General features: G+C 43.7%; 1 protein-coding gene across 1 annotated transcript; it reads left to right on the top strand.

Annotated features, from left to right (window-relative positions):
* Nucleotides 1-1,912: 1,912 nt before the first annotated feature.
* On the top strand, nt 1,913-9,984 carry LOC149443961 (DNA fragmentation factor subunit alpha-like). Its single transcript, XM_089655126.1, has 4 exons — nt 1,913-2,070; nt 3,887-4,048; nt 5,487-5,611; nt 8,781-9,984. Exons 1-4 carry the CDS (start codon nt 1,986-1,988, stop codon nt 9,027-9,029), a joined length of 621 nt encoding a protein of 206 aa, XP_089511252.1. The 5' UTR covers nt 1,913-1,985; the 3' UTR covers nt 9,030-9,984.
* The last annotated feature ends 2,769 nt before the right edge of the window (nt 9,985-12,753 follow it).

Below are 12,753 nucleotides of genomic sequence, written 5' to 3'. Positions count from 1 at the left end.
GCACCCAAATATTGCAGAGTTTCACTTTAAGCTTTAACATTTCTAAAAGCATCTGTCTGCAGAACCAGTTCATCAGCTCACTTCCCCCCCTTCATTTCCTGCGGAACAATGTGTTCCAGTCTAGCAGCTGACACCCTAATTTTCAGTTGGTGTTATTTTATCCAAATGTGAAACCGCAAAGGCTATATCCTGAACTGCTCAGCATGTATTTTAAAGGTAAAAAAAGTAAAGAGGAAATATATGCATTGTGACGTAATTGTTGATATATATACACCATGTAATATGCTGTTCAACGCACTTAGCTTGCAGACGCGAGTCTTGTTAGGTCAACCAGGTGAATAAAAAGCTTGTTTTCCTCAAGTTCGTGTCCTGAGTTTTCCTGGCATTCCCAATAGTTTTCCTATTACAGTAGTAAATTTCAGCCAATTCTTACTTATTACAAATGTTATACTGCTGGCCAATTTTACATTGTTGTATAATCTACAGTCTCTTAATCCTTAATGAAACTTTGACAGACAGCAGGACAGTTTTGCATCAGCGAGAACAGGGACATCCTCATTGAACTACTTGAACTGAAAGGTGCAGCGCTAAAATCTACAATAAATCAAATTATGTCCGTTAAGATAGGTCTAAATGAATATGTCTTAAAGATAAAATGTTCATAAAGTGACAGTTCGTGCTAGGATGCCAATCACCGTTGTTGATTACTTCAATATTCAGTGATGTGCCCAAAAGTGGTAAAAATACGCACTCACCAGATGCATATTTTAAATACGCATGTAATATGTATAACCAGAGGTCCTCTTTAATGATGGATGAGGTAAGCCTAGTACAGGTTCTCCTCCCTCTGGATGGTGTACAGCCCAACGGATGTCTCCTGGATATACAAGGATCTAGTCCTTCCAGAGGTGCCCTTTAAGGATGGATGGGTGTTTGCAGCCTAGGATGGAAACTCCCTCTTCTGGATCCTGTGGGATACTGCAGCTGAACTTCCAGGGTGGGCTCTGCAAATTAATTTAGCTCAACAGGGAGCCAGACAGAATATTGCCCATAGTGCAGTATTGTAAAGGTAGGTTTATTTATATCCATGTGGTAAAAGTAGTAAAACAACAAGTCCTGGTATGCAATGCTTTATGTGGGGACTGACCGTCCACTGAGCAAGATGGCAACCCCTTCTGAAGAAGTGTGTGGCACGAAACGTGTCAAGGAGGAGCCAATAAGCCGTGACGTCACGCCGCTGGAGCCTCGTGAAGGTCTGGCGACCATCAGTGAACGATTAGTCCCCACATACAGCATTGCATACCAGCACTTGTTGTGTTACTACTTTTTACTATAGGGGCCCACGTGTGTATTTGCTCCCAAGCCCCGCTGTGTGTGTCCATTGACACACAGGACACGGCTTGGCCCTGCCCTCTGTTCACTCCTCACCAGCTGTGATTGCCAGCAGACGGAGCCAATAGCTGTGCCAATGAGGTGGGAGAGAGCCAAGAGAACCACTGCTCTCATGCACATCGCTTGATTCAGATTGGGCTCGGATAAGTACAGTATGAGGGGGATCAGCATGCAGAAGATTTTTTACCTTAATGTAGAGAATACAGTAAGGCGAAAAAAAACGTTTGCCTTTAGAACCACTTTAATGTATTTTAGGCTAAGAGTGTTTTTTGTTCTTTTTTTTCCTATAATTCATGATATTATGTTATCTACAGCTATGATTACTAAAGAGTAGGGAAATACAGAGTCTATAAAACAGTATGCACCCCCTTGGATGTTTCATTGTCATAGAACATTGATTCCCCGTTTTTCCAACAGCTCAGCCTAGATCCCTTTAATGTGCAAACAATTCCTTCAGGGAGCATGTGGGTTAACCATGCTGTGACGCCTATGAAGACATTCCTGAGATTCTGTCTCCAGGGGCTTTTACTAAATGGGAACACAACTTCCTCCTTCTGCTTTTGCTTTTCAGTTTTTGGGCCAGAATACAGAAGATGAAGCACTGTGTGGTCCATGTCCAGGGCAGCAAGGTGAGGCATGACGTGTCAGCGGCCACCTTTCAGGAGTTAATGGAGAAAGGTAAGAGGAATGCGGGGCTGTGAGGTTTGCACAGGAAATAAAGTAACAAGATAAATCCAAAATTGATACTTTGATTAGTTGTCGGACTCTGCTGGGCTTTGATTTGATGGGTATTGCTGGGCTTTGATTTTTTTTTTTTTAGAAAATGTGAATGCAAATAATTGGTCAACTAAAAATACATCAGACATTTAGAGCACAATGTACTCGAAACTTAGGACTGTCATTTCTCTTGGTTTACATATTTTAGGAGGAAATATAACCTCACAAGTATTCAAAGTATAGTATGGAGATGAGAGGGAAAAGTTCAAGTGAAAAGTATAGAAAAGAGAGACTAGAAAACCACCAGCGTTTTCAAGGAAAACAGGAAAATAAGGAAAGATGGGGGAGAAAAGCAGGAAGAAAAAAAGGGGAAAAAACAGGGTGAGTTTTGTCTACTACACCCACATCCTCTCTCCAAGTTTGGAACCTGTGCCTGTGGGTCAAGAGCCTAGAATGTGTTGCTTTATGGAGATGCTAAAGAAGTTTGGTCTTTGTAGAAAAACCATGGCGTCCATATTTTTTTCTCATATTGATCTTTTAGGGCCATAGTGAACTGCTCCATCTGTTGGATCTCTGGGATCCTCATGGGCTTTGTTTATTAATGGAGGCTGCTGGGCCCTGATTATTGGCGGAGGTCACTGGGCTGAATATGGGGTGCTGTTGAGTCTTGATTATTAGTGGAGACCACTAGGCTGTATCTGGGATGCTGTTGAGCTTTGATTATTGGTGGAGGCTACTGGTCTGAATCTGGGATGCTGCTGGGCCTTGACTATTGGCGAAGACCACTGAGCTGAATCTGGGGTGCTGTTGGGCCCTGATTATTGGTGGAGGTCACCGGGCTGAATATGGGGTGCTGTTGAGTCTTGATTATTAGTGAAGACCACTAGGCTGTATCTGGGATGCTGTTGAGCTTTGATTATTGGTGGAGGCCACTGGTCTGAATCTGGGATGCTGCTGGGCCTTGACTATTGGCGAAGACCACTGGGCTTAATCTGGGGTGCTGTTGGTCCTTGACTATTGGTGAAGACCACTGAGCTGAATCTGGGGTGCTGTTGGGCCCTGATTATTGGTGGAGACCACTAGGCTTAATCTGGGATGCTGTTGAACCTTTATTATTGGTGGAGACCACTGATCTGAATCTGGAATGCTGCTGGGCCTTGACTATTGGTAGAGACCACTGGGCTGAATCTGGAATGCTGCTGGACTTTGATTATTGGTGTGTTGAATCTGGAACATTGTTGGGCTTGATGAACACTGATGGGATGAATTAAGTATGCTGATGATTGGAAGAGGTAGAGAGGAGGGGGGGGGGCAAGAAGTCTTGATCTCTACCTCATTAGAGAATGCTTTGTATTCACTGAGGTGTTCTATGAATGGAGGTGTTGCCAGGTAGGTGGTCCTCTGTGGTCAGTGTGAAGTGACCGCCCCACCCCCACCCTGGACTCACAGAAGGACTACTCACATGGTACTCCTTTTTGTAGCATTTAGGGTGCTTCCCGATCAAAGGAAGAAAAGGGCGAGGAGGACTTGTGATGTCATCAGACCCAACCAAAGACATCAGGAACAAGAGTATGTATTCAGCGTTTCTTATTTTAAGGTCACTGGGGCACTCCATTTCAGCAATACACTGCTGCTATTTGCTAAGCTGTGTCACATGATGAGGAATATCAAAATATATACACGACATTAGATATACTGTACTATAGAGAGACCGCTAACTGTACACCATACATAGCTCATGTGCTCCAAGTGACCGGAAACTTTGTGTCTCTTAAAGCTCTTCAGGTCTTGAACCTAAACAGCACAAGAGCTTCAGTGTCGCTGGTTTTGGCAAAGGATGGAACGAAGGTGGACAGCAATGAATTTTTCCTCTGCTTGCCTGAGAACACCGAATTTCTTGCACTTATAGGAAGCAAGCAGTGGACACATACTAAGACAGGTATGTGGCAATACAAACAATATATGTGGAATTTTTGAACGCTCAAAGTGCAGCAATCCAGAACAACTGGATTTCACTTCCTCTCAGTTCAGAACTAAATTTGATCGGAGGCGATGAGTTATTGCAGTGCATTGCTATTTGTCTTACCAAATGGAAATGAGTAGGCTGCAGGGTTTTACCGCCCCCCAACAGCTAGTGTGAACAAGCCAGATCATCCTTCAGAGACCAAAGCTCATGTGAATGAACCCTTAAAGTATTTTTTTTATACTTTTTTTTTTCCTTTCATTTCAGATAGCGTAGAGAATGGTAAAAAACCCCATTGCTATCTTCAGCCCAGTGGTGAGATTTTTTTTCTTGTCCTATAGGCAGAGCAGGAAGTGAAAGGAACTCTCTCCAATGTGAGGCAAACTTTCTCTTAAATAGCTGTCCCCATTGGAAGATATCCCCTCCATTACTGTTCAGCTGATGGCTCAAAATATTGGACATTGGTCATCAGCACAAATATAAAGGGTGACTCTCCAGAGTCAGGAGAGAGACAGCAACAAGCACCTGAAGGGGATTCTAACCTCTCTTCACTATCCAAAACTGGAAGAAAAAAAAAAACATTTTTTTTTTAGAGTATTTGCCTTGTATATAATATATTTGCATCACAGCTGGGGAAGTCCCCCCTCTCTTTTTCTCTTAGTAATCATTGTCATCAAGACAGAAGGTGAGGGGAACACCGAAATTTTAGAGTTGTTCCCAGACTGGGAGGTGAGGGGAAATCTTTCAATGGGGACATGTGTTCCCGGGAACACAGTCTAAGGGTCCATTTACATTTTTTGTGATGTGTTAATATTAATTATGTTGCATGGGCAGCACAGTGGCTAAATGGTTAGCACTTCCGCCTGGCAGTACTAGGGTCGTTGGTTTAAATCCCAGCCACGGCACCTCCTGCCTGGAGTTTGCATGTTCTCCCTGTGCGGGTTTCCTACGACACTCCAAAGACATGCTGGTAGGTTAATTGGCTCCTGTCTAAATTGGCCCTTGTATATGAGTGTGAGTTAGGGACCTTAGATTGTATGCCCCTTGAGGGTTAGGGACTGATGTGAATGTACAATATATATGTAAAGTGCTGTGTAAATTGATGGCGCTATATAAGTACCTGAAATAAATAAAATAAAAATAATGTTAACACACATTGCATTAAGGCAGCCCATTGAAAATATTTGACTACCAAAACATCCCAACGCACCAAAATTGGACGTTTCACAGAATCTATACCACAATGTACAGCAATGCATATGGTGCATTGGGGGTACCATTCAAGTTTCCAAATGGACTCTCCATAATGCCGAATGTACAAGCACTGTTGGGATTCAGCAGAGGGAGAGTGACTTCTTTATGTGTTGTAGAAGGAGTAATACGTTTATGAAAAGCATTGCTGTGCTTTCTTTAGATGGAGGGACTATTTGGATGGAGCAGGAATCAGCAGAAGACGTGACCAATACCCAGCTTCCGAAGGCAGAGAAGTCCATGGAGAACTATCCCAGCATCATCCTATATTCAACATCTGACAGTACGGTACGTTTAAAGTGCACCTGTGCCCAGACTATGAATATTAAAGTGGAAGCCACCGTGATTGGTGTAGCATGCTTTTAATATGTCAGCAGATTATGAAACCACCTTCCTTCTTCTGCGCTGTCCTCCAATGATGACGGGTCCAGGCACTTGTCACTGTTGCATCCCCACCACCACCATCATCTCTGCTGCCCAATCTTCTAGGTCCTGCAGCCGTCCTCTTCGGGCACTGGGTGGCCACTGATCATGTAATTTCTACATATGCGCAGAGGAGTTACATTGTCCTGGTACTTGGCCCATTGTTGAAATCTTTCTGGGAACAAGCAGACAGTATACAGTGATAGGAAACATGTATTTCCGGGATGTAACAGGGGACTCTGATGGGTCTTTGATGTAAGAAGAACTCTTATGGAGACACTGAGGTATGGGAGAACTCTGATGGGGACCCTGATGTAAAGGAGGACACTAATGGGGACACTGATTTAAGGGGGAACTCTGATGGGGACACTGATGTAAAGGAGGAACTCTGATGGGGACACTGATGTATGGGGGAACTCTGATGGGGACCCTAATATAAAGGAGGACTCTAATGGGGACACTGATATAAAGGAGGAACTCTGATGGGGACACTGATGTAAGGGGGAACTCTGATGGGGACATTTATGTATGGGGGAACTCTGATAGGGACCCTGGTATAAAGGTGGTGCTCTGATGGCCACCCTGATGTAAGAAGAACAGTGTACAGTGATGGGCACCCTGATGTATGGGGGGGGGGATTATGATGGGGACCCTGATATAAGAGAGGATTCTGATGAGGACCCTGATGTAAAGAGGGACACTGATGAAAGGGGGACTCTCATGTAGTGGAGACTCTGATGTATGTAAGGGGGAACTCATTTTTTTCCAGCCTGCAAATATTTGTAAAATATATGAAGTGGCCCTCATCCTGAAACGTTTGGAGACCCCTGATCTAGACCATGTGTGAATTACTAGCACTCTGTAATGCCGCTACTTTGTTGACAATGATATGTATGTAGCACCCCAGCAGGCTCTTAGTGTTAAGTAAATTTAAATTTTGGCCTCCTTGTAACCAAGGAGAACGGTTATTGTTTAGTAATTTCTGTTCTGGGTTCTGCTGGTGCAGGCTCAGCTGCTTTCCCCTGCATCCCACTGAGCTCTGGAATATAGTGGACAGAACAGCTTAGACCAGGGGTGGGCAAACTTTTTGACTTGAGGGCCGCAATGGGTTCATATATTGGACCCGGGGGCCGGACCAAGAGTAGATGAATGATGTGTATGTGTCATCCATAGTAAGTATAGTAATATTCCCCCATAGTAAGCATAGTAATTAATCCCCCATAGTAATTAATCCCCCATATAGTAATTCATCCCCCATATAGTAATTCATCCCCCATATAGTAATTCATCCCCCATAGTAATTCATCCCCCATATAGTAATTCGTCCCCCATATAGTAATTCGTCCCCCATATAGTAATTCGTCCCCCATAGTAATTCATCCCCCCTATAGTAATTCATCCCCCATAGTAATTCATCCCCCATATAGTAATTCATCCCCCATAGTAATTCATCCCCCACATAGTAATTCATCCCCCACATAGTAATTCATCCCCCATATTAATTCATCCCCCATATTAATTCATCCCCCATATAGTAATTCATCCCCCATATAGTAAGTCCTCCATATAGTAATTCATTCCCCATATAGTAAGTCCCCCATATAGTAATTCATTCCCCATATAGTAAGTCCTCCATATAGTAATTAATTCCCCATATAGTAAGTCCCCCATATAGTAATTCATCCCCCATATAGTAAGTCCTCCATATAGTAATTCATTCCCCATATAGTAAGTCCTCCATATAGTAATTCATTCCCCATATAGTAAGTCCCCCATATAGTAATTCATTCCCCATATAGTAAGTCCTCCATATAGTAATTAATTCCCCATATAGTAAGTCCCCCATATAGTAATTCATTCCCCATATAGTAAGTCCCCCCTATAGTAATTCATCCCCCATATAGTAAGTCCCCCATATAGTAAGTCCCCCCCCTGTGTCAATTCACTTACCTTTGGTCCGCGCGTTCCTCTCGTATTCCCGCGCCGTTCTGGTCTTCAGGGAGGACTGTGAGAGGAGTTCGTCACGCTGCCCCGCCTACATCATGGCTGCCCCGCCTACATCCTGACAGCTGCAGAGTCCTGACGTCCGAGAGGAGGGAGGGGGGCGGCCATCCGAGAGGGGGGGCGGCCATCCGAGAGGAGAGGAGGGGAGAGGAGGGAGGGGAGCGGGCGCCCGGCACACAGGAGAGCCGCATCTAAATTTGTAAAGAGCCGCGGCTTGCCGACCACTGGCCTTGCGGGAGCCTAGCTCCGCGGGCCGGATTAAAAGGTCCGCCGGGCCGTATACGGCCCGCGGGCCGTAGTTTGCCCATTGCTGGCTTAGACCCTGGCCTGCATATTCATGCCTCTTTAGCCAATCCCTGGTCAGGAGAGTGAGTGACCAGCAGGGGGCTGAGAGGGGTATAAATGGACTGAAGCCTGGAACAGTTTCCTCTGGATCCTGGGAAAGTAAAACCCAGCCTGAGAGCTGAGGCATCCTTGGGAGATTAGCTGTAACATGGAAGAATCCTTTTTTGGAGTCCCAGCTCCTGCTTGGGCTGGGGGATCTTTGAAACTGCAAAAAGACATGTACAGCCTGTTTTATGACTCGAGTGGCTGTGAACTACTGTGTGCCTGACTGTTGTGTGCCTATTAGGGAATAGAACCTGGGTCCAAACAGCCAGACCAGTCCTGGGTCTGTGCCACATGACTTATGTTGTATCCCTGTGCAATCCGGGACCAGTAACGCATACAGTATGTTCTATTTTATGAACCCTCTAAATTGTAATAAAACCATTGAATAGAATAAAAAAAGATTCACTTAATGATGTACTGTAGATATTTTTTAAAGCGGACAGAGATGAATCTTTTTCAAAGAATAGAAATAGCGAATGAACAATTTCCAGTTGCAATATGACACATACCGGCACGGAGTTCCAGGTTAACACAGCAATCATAACTCTTTGCTTTTCCATTAGGCACATTAGAGTCCTCTTGATGATTTGAGTCCTTTTAATGACTAGAGACATATTAATGATTTGAGTCACTTTTCCAGGATTTGTGCACAAATGATGCAAAGACACCACCACCAGACTTGAATGGGAACGTGCAGAATGTCCAGCAATTGCAGGACTCATGTCAGCAGCAACAGAGGACGTACTGCAAACAAATGCAGAACATGAATTTGTTCTCCAGTATATATCACGTCGCAAAAGAAAAGCTCAGCCCAAATCTGCAGAGGAAGAAGCAAGTTAAAGATGAGCTCCGGGGAAAGGTGCAAACTCCTAATATCCAGCCAAAGTAAACATTTACTGGAAATCACTGAACTTATTTTTGTACTTTGCTACCTTTTTTATTACTTGTACTTGTGTAGTTATTTGTTATGTGTAGTGCCCTCCTAGTTAGGCTGCTAGTTTTGGCTTCTCCGGTAATCACAGGAGCAACGATTGTTTGGTCTGCTTAGAACTTCACAGGCTGAGAGTTTGATTGCTTCCCCCTGCCTTTAGAAGAAATTTCCAGAACTGAGGGCGAGAGAATTCAAATGATCAGTTGGAATATCCAGCAGGGCCTAGCCAATCCCTGGGGAGGTGTGCCCAGATGGGGGATAGGTTGCCGAAAATAGTTTGTAGCCCTGACGAGTTGTTTTTTTCCCTCTGTGCTGATGGATCAATGAGTTGAGAGGAGCTGCCTTCCCCTGGAGCCCGATGGACTGAATAATGGACTACCTTGCATAGCCTGCACCTATGGACAGTCTATGTACCAGGATCGAGCGAGTAAAGGGGGTAGCACTACATATGTTTACTTTTTTTATCCTTTGCCAATATGTCTGTTCAGTGGACAGCTGGGGAGCCTGCAGTGGAATTTATAATAAGAGATGGTAGTAGACTTCATCAAGCGCTATAAAATAATACTGGTGTGCAGATTTTTACTTCAAATTTTAAACTTGAGCCTAAAATGGCATTAAACCGAAAAACAAAAATGTTATCTACTGTATTGCAGGATACCAGTCTTTAGATAAGATCTGGCCAGTAACACATCTCCTGTCTTAGGATGTCTGCATCCTGGACGGAGGAGCAATATAGAAACCCTTGAACAGCAGCATTGTCAGTCTGGGGAGAGATGAGTGTTAGATTGACTAGCAGATTTAGATGGACTTGACTAACAAATTAAAGCCAAACTCCAACACTTTGTAAACCGTTTTTTTTTTTTTCTTTTGGGATAAAAGTTTTACATAAATAAAATGTAACCATTGTAAGCACCCCTGTCAGTGGTAAATGGTACGTCTCAACCCTCTAACTCAAGGGTGCTCAACTGTCTTGATATGGGGGGGGGGCTCAAAATGCGGCCCCTGACATCACCAAAGGACCACACATAAAATTAAGTGAATATTCAGTCTCAGAGACAGCAGACACACAAGGGGATATAGGACATGACACAAGAGATGATCAGAGGCTGCAGACATGCTAGAAGAGATGATCAGAGACTGCAGACATGATGCAAGAGATGATCAGAGACTGTGCAGACATGACGCAAGAGATGACCAGAGGCTGCAGACATGACACAAGAGATGATCAGAGATTGCAGACACGACACAAGAGATGATCAGAGACTGCAGACATGATAAAAGTGATGGTAAGAGACTGTGGACATGATACAAGAGATGACCAGAGACTGCAGACATGATGCAAGAGATGATCAGAGACTGTGCAGACATGACGCAAGAGATGACCAGAGGCTGCAGACATGCTACAAAAGTTGATCAGAGACTGCGGACATAATTCAAAAAATGATCAGAGACTGCGGACATGACAAAAGAGATGATCAGAGATTACAGACGTGATACAGAGATGATCAGAGACTGCAGACATGATATAAGAGATGGTCAGGGACTGTGGACATGATACAAGAAATGATCAGAAACTGCAGACATGACATAGGTGATGATCAGAGACTGTGGATATGACACAAGAGATGATAAGAGACTGTGGACATGACACAAGAGATGATCAGAGATTGTGCAGACATGACACAAGAGATGATCAGAGACTGTGGACATGACACAAGAGATGATCAGAGACTGTGGACATGACACAAGAGATGATCAGAGACTGTGCAGACATGACGCAAGAGATGACCAGAGGCTGCAGACATGAAATAGGTGATGATCAGAGACTGTGGATATGACCCAAGAGATGATCAGAGACTGTGGACATGACACAAGAGATGATAAGAGACTGTGGACATGACACAAGAGATGATCAGAGACTGTGCAGACATGACGCAAGAGATGACCAGAGGCTGCAGAGATGCTACAAAAGTTGACCAGAGACTGCAGACATAATGCAAGAGATGATCAGAGACTGTGAAGACATGACGCAAGAGATGACCAGAGGCTGCAGACATGCTACAAAAGTTGATCAGAGACTGCGGACATAATTCAAGAAATGATCAGAGACTGCAGACATGACAAAAGAGATGATCAGAGATTACAGACGTGATACAGAGATGATCAGAGACTGCAGACACGATATAAGAGATGATAAGAGACTGTGGACATGACACAAGAGATGATCAGAGACTGTGGACATGATACAAGAGATGATCAGAAACTGCAGACATGAAATAGGTGATGATCAGAGACTGTGGATATGACACAAGAGATGATAAGAGACTGTGGACATGACACAAGAGATGATCAGAGACTGTGGATATGACACAAGAGATGATAAGAGACTGTGGACATGACACAAGAGATGATCAGAGACTGTGGATATGACACAAGAGATGATAAGAGACTGTGGACATGACACAAGAGATGATCAGAGACTGTGGACATGATACAGGAGATGGTCAGAGACCATCATTGCCAGTTTGATTAGACAAGCAGAAACTGGCAGTGGTTGGCTTTTACTTTATCTACTATATGTTTTGTCAGTGGAGGTATAAGAAAGCATCCCAGTGGGAAATAAACTACTGACTGGGGGAGTCCACTTTGGGACCTTGGGGTGTATTTATAAAAAGTTCACAGAGCTATTAGTGCTGTGAAACGGCATGTTAATTCTGTGCAAATGAAGGCAAAAAAGTTATTAGGCTATTTTCTCTCCAGGTCAAATGTTTTTCATTCATACACAATAGAATTAATCAAGAAAATACTGTTTATGGCCACTAGATGGAGCTGATGGGATAGGGATTAAGTACTTATTCTTGATTCACTTTCTTCTTTATGAATGAAAGACATTCAACCTGAAGAGAAAATAGCCTATTGCCATTCGTATTTGCCTAGGACAAATGTACATGCAATTTCACAGAACAAATAGGTCTTCAATTTTTTTTTATATAAATATACCCCGTTCGGGCCCTGTGTTGATGGACTTTTATTTGCTTCAGATGGGCTTTACATCCAATAAAGGTCTACAGGAATGCAAGAGAACAAACTGCAGGTCAAATGCACCTGTCCAGGAATTCTGAATGATCTCAGAAGCATCCTATAGAGATGTCATCAACACAAGCCCAAGGCCCATCGACAAAAGCCTATATTTTGGGGGTTGAATGGAGAAATCAGAAAACTCATGTCCGTCTCTGATGATGCCAATAGAACCCACTGGTGACCACCCAACATTCGGCATAGTTGGCTTTTAACACGACACAGCTGGGTGAAGAAATGAGCCGTTGGCACCTCGGTGGACATATTTTCGATTTCTTGAGCTTCCTAAGAGGCGCTTTTCACTTTATGGTAACCTGACCATATCTGCCAGCAATGACTGGAGAATTACAGCATGTTCATTGATAATAAAACTGATTTATCACTTAATGAAAAGTGAAGCAAATTGCTTGGCCAGGAAGCATGATTCAAACATTACGCCAGCATCCAGTATTTACCTTTCTTTCTATGGGATTGGAACAAAAACCGCTGAAGCCAGCGAAACTGGGAGGAAGAGGATTAACCCCTGCCGCTCATAATTCACCTCCTTTAGTGAAACATAACGTTCCCAATGAACTATTAATCAATGGTACAATGTGGGGAGGGA

This window comes from Staurois parvus, unplaced genomic scaffold (assembly GCF_062004578.1).
Source record: "Staurois parvus isolate SC_StPar_1 unplaced genomic scaffold, SC_StPar_1.0 ptg000820l, whole genome shotgun sequence".
In the NCBI taxonomy this organism is placed as follows: domain Eukaryota; kingdom Metazoa; phylum Chordata; class Amphibia; order Anura; family Ranidae; genus Staurois; species Staurois parvus.
Note: the sequence above shows the minus strand (reverse complement) of the source record. Positions and strands in the feature narration are given on the sequence as shown.